Consider the following 14,573-nt stretch of genomic DNA (forward strand, 5'->3'; position numbering starts at 1 on the left):
TTTCAAACTCTAGCCCTCTTCTTTTTTTAATACGCATACCATATACAGACATCTAGATATGTATGCAATTTGAATACTCCAAATTGCAAATAGCCAATTACAACAAAGGCATTTAAAGATATTTAAGGGGGAAAAAAATGTAATTTATAGTAAAAAAAAATTTGGAGACTTTAATGGATAAATGAAGAGTCATCTTTTAAGTATTTTCTATTTCAAGTCAAGTCAGTTGTATTTATATAAACAAGGCCAAAATCACAAATACGCCTATACATTCATAGGACGCCCTCCATCCTTAGACTCTTCATCTGGATAAGAAGCTTCTCCACCCAAAACCCTGTTTAAGGTGGAAACTTCAGGAAGAGCAGCAGCAGAGGGATTCCTCTAAACGGTCGGCCAGACATGCAATAAATGCTACAACATTGAAATAACTTCGTAGCCTATCAAGGCTTCACGTCGTGATTGCTCATATTTTGTAATATCAGTCAACTCAGCACAACTGTAAAAATGTGCGTGAGATGCATACAGCCATTATAATAGCTAACTGTGGAGACAAAATTCAAATCCTGTCTTCAGTTATTCATGCAAAAGGTTCATTTAAATAATACATCCCTCTTTTTCTGTGACAAACTGCATATAAAGTTGTTGTTTTTTTGTTTGACACTGTTCATTTGGTTACGTCAAGTCCACGAACAACTTTTATGAGGAGATCTGTTCTTGAACTTCTTTTGTTTGGAATTTGCCCCTCATTAACATTAGACAGATCAAAAATACATGTTCTTTCAAAAAGCCACAAAAACTAAATTAAATGAATCTCACGTGTGTGTTTCTGTTGTTGCTGAACCTTAAATTGTGGCTGTTTTTAAATGGGATTTTTTTTTTCTTTTTCTGTCCTTTTCTGTTCTATTGATAGTGTTGCTTTTTATTTGTTTATTTTCCAAAGACTAGCGACCACTTTTGTAAACTCGTAGATCCAAATAAAAAAATTTAAAAAAAAAGTAATGAGGTCATCGCATCTGAAATGCAGCCGGTCTGTTAAGACAACATTTCCCATGTTTCCATTTTCTTCCCTTATCACCAGCAAAAGCTGAACTAAGTACACCAGAAGAAGGGGAGTTTGATCTCTCCGCTGAACGGCGCAGAAAACGCGCAAACATTCTGCGACCAGAAACTTTGGAGGAAGTGTGCTCGTTAGGACATTCTTCGGGGGATTTCAAAAGGGTTTTTGTTTTTTTTACTAAGATTAGTCCCTTTATGCTTTTTCACGTGAAAGAGCCTTTATAAGGCGTCAGTAGGTCAGCGACGGTGGTTCGTGACGGAGCGGGACTTCTGTGTCTTTTTGTGCAAAGTGACATTTTTTTTTTGCATTTTAACATGGCAGCGTATACGTTACCAGAAGGATTCACGGAGTTTGATATGTTTACATTTGGCACAGCACTTCTTGTCGGGGGTAAGTGGACCACGCGTTACGGCAGGTGACGTTACTGAGAATTAAAGGGACAGTTCACTCTAAAACGAAATGTCCAGCTACCGAAAAAAAAACATCCTAAATTCTGCAGATTTTTTTTTTTTTTTTCTCAGTAAAATGAATGATTTCAATTTTCTAGCATTACAAGTTTACACCCTCCATACCAAAATGACTCAAAAGATATTTTAAATATTTTCCTTTATGTTTGCAACTTTTTGGGCTATAAAGTTTAGGATAAAAAAAAAACATTGTGATTGGACCAGACTGGTTACAGATGTTATGAAATGAGACGCCTGATATTAAAGGGTAAATCTCTTTCTTCATTGTTTTCACTTTCAGGCCTGCTCGGATTCTTCCTCAATGCCATCAGTATCGTGTCTTATCTCTCAGTGAAGGAGATGAGAAATCCCAGTAACTTCTTCGTGTTCAATCTTGCTCTGGCCGACCTCAGTTTGAATATCAATGGACTCACAGCTGCGTATGCCAGCTATGTCAGGTATCAAACAGAAGACACACGCTTTATTCATTCCTTCCCCTTTTGTCATGTGTGGGTACTACATTTCTTTACCGATTTAAACAGAAGTGTCCAGTGTTCGACATTACCCAGCTAAAGCTAAATAAGCCTACTGGTTTCATAATCCAGTCAAATCCACAATCCACTTTATTCAGTGTGAAAAGTTCACATTTCACAAGCAAATCTGATGGAAGTTATTAAACAGGGTGCTTCTAACACTGTAAATTAAAGGCAGTGTGAAGGAAAAAGTAAAGCGGCATTAGTTTCCTGTTTTTTAAAAACTTTTATTTAATCAGTAATCTCATTGCTTTTTGAGTAAAGCAGGGAAAAAGGTAATCAAACATAGCCAGACAAACAAAATCCCGTTTGTGGTGGTGTGCTTGTGTGCTTGAGTATTTCTCCAGTGTTCTGTACAGTGTGTATGTATTGTGTATACTGTAATTAGCACACAATTACTGAACAAATGGCACCATGTAAGTTTACAGCCTGATATATAACAGTGTTTATGTTACTTGAGTAAAGGCGACATTCCTCTGCATTGTTTGAGAATGACTCAAGTTTCTTTGTCTTCTTGAGGAACTGGCCGTTTGGTCAAGAGGGTTGTGAGTATCACGCTTTCCAGGGGATGATATCGGTCCTCGCGTCCATCAGTTTCATGGCTGCAGTCGCTTGGGACAGATATCACCAGTACTGCACCAGTGAGTACAACCAATGAACAGTACTGCACCCGTGAGTACAACCAATGACCAGTACTGCACCAGTGATTACAGTCAAATTCAATCTGATGCCCAGAAGAGTTCTTAAAACATAATTACATCATTTTCTATTGTTTGGTTTAAGATGCTATAATCAGTCTATTTGGGTAAAATGACGACATGTTATATCGTAATTTCTGCCCAGTAATAAATAAACAAACAAACCAGCTAGTGAACCTGGTAGAGCATTCAGCAGATGAAAAGCCCAATAGAAGAGTTAAAAATGGGGTAAAATTTAAACTTGAATTTAATCTGGTGGCTAAAACCATGAGTCTGAATGCATGCCAATGTTACTCTATGTTGGCTGTATATACTAACACGTTAATATGTATGTATCAACTTTATAAGGTGATAATACGTCAGTGTTGTGTTTACATGCACTGCTCTCAAGGGTCTAACAATTTAATACAGTTTAAGACATATTTTAAATTAACTATTTATAGTAAACCACATTAAACCCTTCTCATTATCAGTATTACACAAACTGGATGATAGTTATTGAAGGTGTTTGGAAAATAATTTGACTCCATTTGTATATGATCTTAACACTCAGAACTTTCTTTGAAGCTTTATTCTTAAGAGGTTTAATCGTAAAAGAAAAAAAGAAAAGGACAATTTCAGATTCTGTCACACCTGCTGGTGTTTGTAGTGAAAACCAAACAAAATCAAATCAAACTTGTTTTCTTTTTAAATCGTTATCAAACGTCTTCCCACATCCTTGAGACATCCAGCATGTTTTTATTCTGCAGGACAGAAGCTCTTCTGGAGCACGGCTCTGACGATGACCAGCATCATCTGGATTCTCTCCATCTTCTGGGCTGCTGTCCCTCTGATGGGATGGGGCGTCTATGACTTTGAGCCCATGAGGACCTGCTGCACGCTGGACTACACCAGAGGAGACAGGTGGACAAATAGAAACGTAGCAACGACGCTAATCAGCTTCCTGTCGTTTGTCAGTGTAACGTCTGCAGCGGGCACTGTTTAAGAGATGCTTTCAGAAGCAGCAGCTGCATCAAGCATTTTCACAACTGTTGACCATGTTCGATGTGATTTTTCAAACAGGGACTTTATCACCTACATGCTAACCCTGGTGCTGCTCTACCTGACGTTCCCAGCTGTCACCATGTTGTCGTGTTATGACGCCATCCACAAACATTTCAAGAAGCTTCACCAATACAGGGTAAACGTGCTGCAACTCATCTCTAAATCCACTGTCGCCGTTTGACCCCTTTTCACCTGCGGTCTGCGCGTCGGCATGTGAATGTTTGTGTCGGCGTCGAGTTTGAACAAATATCTTGTTGATTACTGGTGAAAAGTACAAAAGACTGCGATCAACAGGGGAAAGAGAACATCAGATATTTTGTCGGAAATGTGATGATTGGGAGGCGAACTGTTTCCCAAGTTTTTATGCTAAGCTATGTAGTTTTATATCTAGCACTCAGAAAGGAATATCTATCTTCTCATCTCAGTCCCGGCTAAAAAGTAAACAAGTCTAATTAGCCAACTTAGTCTTTTAAAAGTATCATAAGTTGGATGGCAGATAAGAAACTCGGGTATGGCTGTGGGTTTGTTTTGTTTCCATCCATAATCATATTAGACTCCAACCCTGTGTGGGCCACACACGCTTTTCACCATGAGATGACCAAAGGCGTGTAGCCAGTCTGTCTGCTTCTTCAGCATGACTACCAGATGATGAGCAGAACTCGCATTATTAAACCAAACATGTTTGCATCTGTTTATCGTTCGTGCTATGTCATGGAAATTCAATAATCCACTTTGTAACATGTAATGAACTTGTATTTTCTAGTTTAACACCAATCTGCCCTTGAGGATCATGCTGATGTGCTGGGGCCCCTACGTCCTCATGTGTATCTACGCCTGCTTTGAGAACGTGAAGGTCGTATCTCCGAAGCTAAGAATGGGGAGTGCTCATTTTGTTTATTAAAATCTACCACTTTGCTCTCGTCATAATTACTATAACCACTAGAGGTCACCGATGGAAACACTGGTCATTTTAACCCTCTAAAACAATCAGCCAGTTGTTGTTCTCTAGTGAAGTAGGGCTGGTTTCCTGTTTGAAGTTTACTATAGTGATGTCACCATGGTCCTGTGTTAATTACTTTGTTGAGTACAATATTTTTGTAACTGGTAAAAAAAAAAAGATAGGTCCTGTTTGAAGAGTTTTGGCTAAGTTCAAATAAACTCCCAACGATCCTTTAAGTATCAAAAAAATGATGAAGATGTTTGTTTTCTCTTGCAGGTGCTTCCAGTTCTTGCAAAGACAAATCCTATCTTCAATGCCCTCCTCTACTCATTTGGAAATGAGTTCTACCGAGGTGGCGTTTGGCACTTCCTCACCGGACAGAAGATTGTTGAACCAGTTCTTAAGAAGAAATAATTTTAAAAAAACTAAAAAAAACTCAACAGGCTCTGGCAAAAATCCAAAAACCATCATCTGATCTTAAGATACGTCCTTCACACTCACATCCTAAGATGTTGTAAAGTTAACACCACCAAGCCTTTTAGATGTCTGTACAGCTTTGTTATTTTCATACCATGGTGACATGAATGAAACTCAGCACAGTCTCTCCACCACACCTAATGAGGGGTTTATGTACATTTACAAAATGTGCTGCGGGTAGTTTATCCGATTTAACGTTTGCATTGCTCCGATCCTCCGTCTGTTCACTCACAATAAACGCAGTTGTTTCCGTTCTTCTAATGTCCGTGTTAAAAACCATTCGATAACCGAGCTGCTGTACGTAAGATGGCTTTTTTTCTACTCGTGACCAGAGTCCTCGGAAGCACTTTTATAACAAGGCTGTTTCAAGCACTTACTAAACCGATTAATGGATTGTGTGTGTTTCAATAGACTGGTGGCAGTGATGTAACATCTATATATAGTATGGACGCATTCATTGTGTTCGCCTGAGGCAACGTGAACTTTACCACATTTTCTACTCAGCGGACCATTGAAATTCATTCAACTGATAAATAATTAGGGAGGTAAATGTTGTCGTTTTATTTAAATCTCACACTACCTAACTTCCAGATAAATTTGATTGTGTATTCATGCTCAGATTTATTTAACTTACTTACTTTGCACTTTGCTCAGAAACAGATGCAGAAGCCTTTCTAGTCAAGAGGAATTGCAGACTACAGTCATTTATTTTCAGGCACATTGTAAAGACATGCTGTGTTCCACATGGTGCACTTGCGTGATAAAACTCATTATTTTGAGTGCACGAGTGCGTTCAAGTGGTGCACTACAAGTACAGGGAATATGCACTCAAAACGGTCCAAAAAAGAAGTGTGAAACGTTGGACCTTTTTCCGCCCTAAACGGTCGCCATCTCGGCTACGTAGAGGAAGGGGTGGGACCGCCTACGTAGAGATTTTTCAAATTAAGGCCTCTGAGAAAGCTGCAGTTGTTTCTGAACACCGAACAAAAGTGTTTCTTTTTCACTACTGCTTCTGGACAGAAGCCATCAGTGTGTTTGAGTGTTTTATGCAGAGGGCACGACAACACATTAATTTCTGGGTAAAATAATTAAAGCTGGAGATGTTTTGGCAGGTGGTGTATTCGCATGCTGCGGTTTTTTTTCCCCGGCCGGTGCAGAACAGCAGTGAGAGATTTGAAACGGCACTAACCTGTCGAAATTCCTGCATTTCACAAGTCGGAGTCCGAACATGCAAGAGCACTATTAGTAAGTATGCTAAGAGAAGTGTGCCATATGGAACACTGCATTAATTAACTGTTAGAATAAAGAAATCAAACCAGTAAAACCTTAAGATAAACATTTTTTTTAAAAAGTAGGCAGGTGGTTAGACAGCTATTTATAACATTTAATCCCTGCTGATTTGGCAGAACTCTAACATTGCTATTTGCTCTTGATTACATGCCACATGTACAAGTGTTTGAGGAGCAGCAAGGGCACGGAGAAGAAATAACTCCAGCAGCGTGGCCTCTGAGCTGAACTCATCCGTCCCAAAAATAAGCCAGAGTGAGACAAAGCCTCTGTCACACTAACTTCACTCTCTTGTCAACAGTTCAGTCGTCAGCAGGTGAAATCCCCTCATCATCAATGGCTGCCTGTCTCTGCGGAGGTGGTGTCCATCATAATGAGCAACAGTCATGCAGTAAGAGAGTCCCGAAATAACACTGCTGGCTGCTTAAATTAGAAGAATAAGCCGCTGCATTCAACCCTCGACTTACAGCGTTCGCAGACAGCCACAGCTGAAGGCATCCCTTAAAGTTGATAAGAGCACTTGTAATCAAGGGATTATCGGTCAGGAGGGAAAGACGCTAAATCCTCAAAGTATGAAATCAGTAGTTTGGTTTTTAAAATGTAGTTGGAGACGAGTCTGAATCAATGCATAAATCTTAACAATTTGATTCCAGTTCGAGTTATCCATTTGAAATCAAAGCAAGTAAACATATAAATTAACGTATTTCAAATTAAAACACATTAGGTGGGGATGCTGACATCAGTCAGTCCACCACTTTTGATCCGCCACTGAGGTCTTTAGACAAATATAGGATGGACTACTGATATTGGTTCCCAGAATCCCACTAGCGTTGGTGATCCTCCAACTCCAGCGCCACCTTTAGATTTTAGTGAAATGACGCTCAGGATGAATTTTTATCTTTTTTTTTTTTTAGGCCCTGAACAGTCATCTACTGCCAAATTCACTTAGAAAAATACTATAAAAGACCAAGCTGTATAAAGAAAATTCTATTCAAATGTAAGTAGACAACTAAATATAACAAGAAGTAAAACCAGGTAAGATGTATAAATAGACAATTAAATAAATACATAAAATGCCATTAAAGGCCCGTCTAAAAAGATAGGTCTTGAGTTTTATCAATATCAACACTTTCTACACCCTAAATTTAAAAAAAAAAAAAAAACAGCTTAAAGTAAGATGTAAAGCTGAAGTTAGGGGGAGAAAAAGAGATGACAAACTCCACTCATTAGCACAGATTAAAATATTGTGCATAAACATGCCTTCCTCAAAACTACTGCTCTTCATTCACCTGAGATGATGGAGGCTTTTCACAGGAAAGACTGCAGAATCCAACAGATTAGCAACAAATTCTTGGAAACAATTGTCCCTTTGACTGATGGCTGATTACAATATAGTGTGTGTGGACTGGGGGGTCTAATTCAGTCAGAGCTGCATAGGAAGCAGTAGAAATAGAAGCTGACAGGAAGCTCACAGGAGGACAGGAGATCAACATGTCACAGACAGATATAGCCTCTCTGAGCTTTCGTCCAACGCATTGTACAAACACGTAAATCTGACTACAACACTTTGCAGTATTGAGTCTGAGATCCTCCCACAAGGTAAGCACAAAGTATCTGTCCTTACTCAAACACACGTGGGCTCAGCTATGCGACATGTTAAGAGAGGTTTAGTCAGTCAGAGTCAGAGTTTCACCTTAGGAGCCTCAGGACACGAGGTCACAGGAGCGAATTTATAAACACAGAGGCTATGAGTTTCCTCAGGGTCTCAGAAACACTGTGACAAGTGAAACACACTGAATATCAGCAAATAATGATTTAGTCAATTGTTTTGAATTCTTAATTTTAGCGCGCTATAAAAATGAAGGCAGAACAAGAGAAATAATCACTCATTTAAATGATTTAATACTGATATAGTAGTGAATTGGAACAGGTCAGCTCATCTTGAAACAGGAACACTGAAACACATATTTTCATTAGGGAGATGTTAAAATGAGCTTTAAGAATTCACCATGTTATTTGTGTTATAAGATTCTTCCTCAGCACAAAAGGTTTTTTTAATAACCTTTTTATATATATATATTTATATATATATTTATATATATCAAGCACCTCGAGATTGCTCTCTTGCATGATTGTTTGTCAAATGAAATCCCAAGATGATCTCATACTAATTATCTTTGCTTATACTTGTGCTACACTATCCTTCAGAAATGGCAACTGTAATTCCAATGTGAATGGTACAAACATACATAAAACAACTCGGCAATATATCTTAGGTTTATTAATTCCAAACTCTCAACTTGTACAGTTTGTTTTAAAATAAGGATGATGATTTAAGAGCACCTGATCTTATAAAATGCACAAGATCGGCTGCTGAGAAACAATCTGAGCAGGAGAAAGTACAGAGGTCAACTGAGGGAAAACACTGTTTGCACAATCTCCCGAGTTACTGATCAGCCAAGCAAAAGTGCTGGATGTATATATTAAAGGATACTTAAATAACGAGTGTGTTTACTCGTGTTAAAAAAAAAAAAAAAGAGAGAGAGAGAGACAAGGTCAAAGGTCAAAGGTCACAGCTACTTATTGAGGTCAGAGGAGCTCATTCTTTAAACATTATACATCAGAGTCCACAGGTCAGATTGTATCACAGAGGGGAAGGAGATGTGTCACATCATGAAACAAACACGATCTGAAGCTTGGTTATGTGTTACATAATGCTGTATCTGTTCATAAATCACAATGGTTTCTAGGTCATCGATGTTAACTGAGATTTAGATTTTATTGCACCACAGACGGGGTCAACGACGCGACATGTCTCCTGTGAAAATCATTTCTCAAGGATTGGATCATATTTACGTCACCAGATGTCTCTACAACCTTTGTCCTCGTCTCGTTCATTAAACCTCTCTGCTGTATTGTCTTCATGTCAGCGGCCAAGCAGCCATCCAAGATTCAAAGCACTCTTGACTCCGCCAAGTTACGATGATAAATTATCAGAGATTATCTATGTAGTCGCATATCTGCAATGTCACTCATATTATCTGTACTTTTTTTTGTGTGAAAAGTGTAGCATGCCTTCAGTATGAGACTATAATATACAGAGTGTTTATGTAATGGCTGCTGCAGTGCCAGGCCTCTCTCATTAGTGAAATTGGGCAGTTATTTCAAGTGGTGTGTTAATCCTCCTTTTGGTGTATTAATGTTGCCTTTTTCAGTTTTAAATAATCCACTGAACACACCACTGAGTCTACTGTCTGCTGAGAGGATCCTCCAATATGCTGTTACTGTACAAAATTCTACAACAGAAATGCTGCAACAATTCATATTAACTGGAAAATGAGGCCAAATTTAAACATGGATTGTTTGTCTTAAAGAATTTTTTTTGTCGTTAGTCGCAGCAGCAGTAATGGTCGTAGCATGACCCGAAAAGGCCAAACTTTATTTTTGTATTTGAGGAGACAAATACCAAAAGAGTTTGATGTGCAGGTAAACATTTCCACAAATAAACTGATTGCAATTAAGAATATAGGCCTGTTAAATTGTGTTCTAAGTTAAACAAACATTATATTATTTTGATTTAGTTCACTTTAATTGAGATTTTTTTGTTTTTTTGTTTCTGTCTTGTGTCTGAGAGCGGAGGCTCCTGTCCTGTGTTTTGGCTTTTAGTGTGTTACTCGTTTTACAGTTAACTCATGGATTGCATGTTTGTTATTATTTGTCAGTCTTTACTGCCCTCTAGTGGCAAAAAGTGAGAGCTCTGGCTAAGACAAATATATAAATAAACAAATATCTTTTCTATTTTTAACAGGAGGCTGGATTTTTTTTGTTTCTTCTTCTTCTTCTTCTTTTACAAAAAAAAAATAAAACAAACTAATCTGAAATAGCAATATAACTGCAGGGGACAGAATCTGTGTATTTTTTTTTAAATAATAAAACATCTGTAAAACATTTCATTTTAAACGATATGGGTCACACTACGAGGATTCACTGATTGTAATCACGTAAATAATTCAGTTATTTTATTACTGAAGAGCACCCAGTGTACTGAAGGTACAGCAACGATTTCCATGGTTCTTGCATGCACCTATATATTTGCACCACAAGGTGTCGCCGGTGTCTGAATGAATCTGCACACTGTCCGTCCTGTTCCACTTACGAGCTGCATGCAGTAGTCTTTCATGTAAATACAGTTTTACTGTTACAGTTATTATCTTGTTGGGGGGGGGGGGGGGGGGTTTGGGATACGTTTTAAGAAGATAATAAACTGTAGGACTATTTTACTTTCAGAAAACCTTTTTGTCAACAATCTGCCCAAAGCCTGTCTGTTCAGCTGCTGCAGTGGTGGGTCAATGATTTCGTGTCCGCCATACCGGGTCTTTTGTCGAACAGAAAATCTAAGATTTGAACTACAAACTTTTCCTGAAGCAGCGACACATTTACTGACTTGAATAATGTTTAAAATATGTGGAGACTTTGTGGCAAATAGTCTGTTTTGTTATTTTATTTTATGTTTTTGGTATTTAGATTTTTCTTCAGAGGAGTCTCTGTGTGCTATATGAGTTTATTGTTTTTATTTTATGTTAACTTTTGTGAAAAGATTCATAAACTCATGTGCATAAGTACACGTAAAATATGATTTTGTTTTTTTTGTTTGTCAATTACACCAAAGTCAAGAGCCACATACTAAGAAGAAAGAGTGTCGGGTTTTTTTTTTCATCCCCGCTCTTGTGGTGCCCACTGGCTCTCATTGGTTGAAGTGATTGCTGCCATGGTTGGGAATTAACATAAAGGAGGCAAGTGGCGAAGGGATCCACTTGGGGGGCAAGCTGGTGATGCGTCATAGCTCTTGGTGAAAAGGGGAGACAAAAAAGGACAAAAATAGCGCCGAATCTGCGGGTTAATGTGCACCAATGGCCACGAAGTCACTCGTGGTCTCAGAGCAGAGCGCAAAAGTGCCACAGGTGATGGGAGGTATGAGCACAGCGATGAGAGAGTTTGAGCGTCGTGTTTGTTGCAAATAAGTAACAAAACATCTTCAACCTAAACTTTGCAATGTAAGAATAGTGTCCGAAACCTCTGCAAGGTGCAGAAATTCTACGCTTTCACCACGTCACTTCTCGGGAGATCATGAAACAACATCGGATGTGGCAGAGCCGAGGACAAGCCGAGGAAGCTGAGGAGAGCCATCTTCACCGATGAAGCAGCCGAGTTCCTCTGCGCCTCTCCCTTTACGCACAGGCGAGGTGAGGACGGAGAGCATTACATCAATGTAGAGAAAACACCAATGAGTCATCCGAGGTGTTGAAAGCTCGGCAGCAGACGGGAGAAGCACAACCACAATTTTGAATCGAAAATTCATACCAAAAAAAAGCACACCATGGATGGAGAAGGAGGATCGTCCGGGCTGGCCAAATCAGCCGCGTTAAAACTGTCCGAGATGGGCGAAAGAACCAAGAAGTTGGGCACCGCCATGAGGGATCCTCACGGGCAAAGACGGATCATATTAGTGATTGTTTGCGTGGCTCTCCTGCTGGACAATATGCTCTACATGGTAATCGTGCCAATTATTCCAGACTATCTTGCTGATCTGGAGAGTGAGCAGTCAGAGCACGTCCACGTAGTGATGCACCCCAACACTTCAGCCAACAGCACAAGCCAAGACAAAAGCAACAAGAACAATTTAGATGTCCAGATAGGAGTACTTTTTGCTTCCAAAGCCATCCTCCAGCTGTTAGTTAACCCGCTGTCGGGAACTTTCATAGACCGGGTCGGATATGACATCCCACTTTTCATTGGACTGACTGTCATGTTTTTCTCCACCTGCATATTTGCTTTCGGGGAGAACTATGCGACGCTCTTTGCGGCCAGAAGTTTGCAGGGTCTTGGGTCTGCTTTCGCAGACACCTCTGGAATCGCGATGATAGCAGACAAATACACGGAAGAGGGAGAGAGAAGCCGGGCGCTCGGCATCGCTCTGGCGTTTATCTCTTTCGGGAGCCTGGTGGCGCCTCCCTTCGGGGGTGTCCTGTACGAGTTCGTGGGCAAGAAAGTGCCCTTCATCGTGCTCGCCTGCATTTGCCTGGCGGACGGCTTTCTGGTGCTGATCGTGATCAAGCCCTTCTCCAACAGGACTAGAGAGAACATGCCAGTCGGCACCCCCATATACAGACTCATGATTGACCCCTACATAGCTGTGGTGGCCGGGGCGCTCACGGTGTGCAACATCCCCCTTGCCTTTCTAGAGCCCACCATTGCCAACTGGATGGAGACCACCATGCACTCCTCTCAGTGGGAAATGGGACTCACCTGGCTCCCAGCATTCTTCCCTCATGTCCTCGGTGTGTACATCACAGTTAAACTGGCAGCACAGCATCCCCATTTGCAGTGGTTCTACGGAGCTTTGGGTATGGTTATCATAGGAGCGAGCTCCTGCACAGTCCCTGCATGCAAAACTTTTGGGCAGCTTATCGCCCCGTTGTGCGGCATTTGTTTTGGCATTGCGCTGGTAGACACTGCCCTGCTGCCGACACTTGCGTTTTTAGTCGACGTGCGTCATGTTTCTGTGTATGGTAGTGTTTATGCTATAGCAGATATTTCCTACTCTGTCGCATATGCTATGGGTCCTATAGTAGCCGGGCAGATCGTGCACACTCTGGGTTTTGTACAACTTAACCTGGGTATGGGTCTCGTCAATGTGCTTTACGCACCAGCCCTGCTGCTGCTGCGCAACGTGTGCCAAATGAAACCGTCCTACTCAGAAAGAGATAACCTGTTAGAGGAAGCTCCGCAGGGGCTGTACGACACTATAAAGATGGAGGAGAGGAGAGCTAAAAAGAAGGGCTACAGTTCGGCGGGGAATTGCCTGCCAGTAGATGAAAATGGGTTCGACCCCTTCAGAGTACAGCGGTCCCTGTCAGAGGAGTCATCCGGTCCGGAGTACACTTAGACCGGTCACACTCTGACCGCCAATCCGAAACATTCCCCCGGGGAGATGTGTAGGTGAGGCAGGCAGGTCATAATCTAGTGATTTTAACTTTTATGTAAGTACCGATGTGCAATATAAACACCCAATCACCAAAATCATGATTGTGTGACCTGTTTCCAAAGTTTCTTTTTTTTCTTTTTTTTTTTTTGGACTGTGATTTCATTGTGTCGAAGTGTATGTAGCGTTTGTCATGGACGTATAAGTGGAGTTTTGTGAGAGATCTATCTGCCACTGTTGAATTTGTGTGTATTACTGAGTATTATATGAAGAAAAAAAAAGAAGATATAAATAGATAAATGTGCGTACAAGATTATATGGGACCAACTATAAGCAGCACATTTCCCCACGGTACACAAAATAGGCTATATTTTTAGTCTCTGATGACTTTTTTTTTTTTTTACTTGCACATCAAAGGCCTCTTTTTTGTTGTTAAAAATTTCGTGAATTCTTATTTTGTAACTATAGTGGGCCTGTTTGTTCTGATTTGTTTTTCATTTTGTTGTTTAAAATTAAATGTATCATTATAACTGGATTTTGTACATATGTGGATATATGCACAATGTAAATTGTTAAAACATGCGTGGACCTCTACAACGCGCGCGCGCGCGTGTGTGTGTGTGTGTGTGTGTGTGTGTGTGTGTGTGTGTCTGTGTGTGTGTGTGTCTGTGCGTGCGTGCGCGCGTCAAGACGTAGCTAATGAAGTCAGTCTCCTTAAAATGAACAAATATGTATTCATTTAACAGTTGTCGTTTTAATAAATCTCTGTTTGGATCTGTGTGACAGCGGTGATTTCATTTTCATTTCAAACAAATTAAAAGTTATTTCGTTGGAAACAACATGGATTTAGATGATGTGATTGAAAATCCGTACTGCTGTACAATAAGCATTAAAACACCGCGCACGGAATAAAGAACTGTAATTTAGATTTGTATAAAAGATGAAATAATATGAAAGAAAAAAATAATGACTGATTTTTTTAAAAGTTTTATTCTAACTTTTGATTTCATCAAGCGACAGCTTTCTCTCGGTGAACGATCAAACACGCGCGCGCAAACACATGGGAGTGTGGGCATTTTTGTCACAATATTAACAACAACAAAAAATGA

At 40.0% G+C, this 14,573-nt stretch overlaps 2 protein-coding genes across 2 annotated transcripts; both read left to right on the forward strand.

Moving 5' to 3' along the window:
* Window positions 1–1,094: 1,094 nt before the first annotated feature.
* On the forward strand, window positions 1,095–5,450 carry rgrb (retinal G protein coupled receptor b). The gene is made up of 7 exons (XM_069691267.1): window positions 1,095–1,447; window positions 1,805–1,961; window positions 2,556–2,677; window positions 3,484–3,637; window positions 3,797–3,914; window positions 4,542–4,654; window positions 4,994–5,450. The coding sequence occupies exons 1-7, from the start codon at window positions 1,372–1,374 to the stop codon at window positions 5,130–5,132; spliced, it is 879 nt and encodes a 292-aa protein (XP_069547368.1). The 5' UTR covers window positions 1,095–1,371; the 3' UTR covers window positions 5,133–5,450.
* Window positions 5,451–11,303: 5,853 nt separating this feature from the next.
* Window positions 11,304–13,748, forward strand: slc18a3b (solute carrier family 18 member 3b). The gene has a single exon (XM_069691905.1). It carries the CDS (start codon window positions 11,860–11,862, stop codon window positions 13,426–13,428), a length of 1,569 nt encoding a protein of 522 aa, XP_069548006.1. The 5' UTR covers window positions 11,304–11,859; the 3' UTR covers window positions 13,429–13,748.
* Window positions 13,749–14,573: the final 825 nt, after the last annotated feature.

This window comes from Brachyistius frenatus, unplaced genomic scaffold (genome assembly GCF_029030835.1).
Source record: "Brachyistius frenatus isolate BFR_SWC_R1_liver_20210118 unplaced genomic scaffold, ASM2903083v1 Contig_11, whole genome shotgun sequence".
NCBI classification, from domain to species: Eukaryota; Metazoa; Chordata; class Actinopteri; family Embiotocidae; genus Brachyistius; species Brachyistius frenatus.

What these genes read in the sequence shown, in the direction of transcription:
- rgrb (XM_069691267.1), top strand. Translation starts at nt 1,372, where the DNA reads ATGGCAGCGTATACGTTACCAGAAGGATTCACGGAGTTTGATATGTTT. An exon ending in GCGTATGCCAGCTATGTCAG is followed by an intron (nt 1,962 to 2,555) that starts GTATCAAACAGA and finishes TGTCTTCTTGAG; the next exon opens with GAACTGGCCGTTTGGTCAAG. An exon ending in AGAAGCTTCACCAATACAGG is followed by an intron (nt 3,915 to 4,541) that starts GTAAACGTGCTG and finishes TGTATTTTCTAG; the next exon opens with TTTAACACCAATCTGCCCTT.
- slc18a3b (XM_069691905.1), top strand. Translation starts at nt 11,860, where the DNA reads ATGGATGGAGAAGGAGGATCGTCCGGGCTGGCCAAATCAGCCGCGTTA.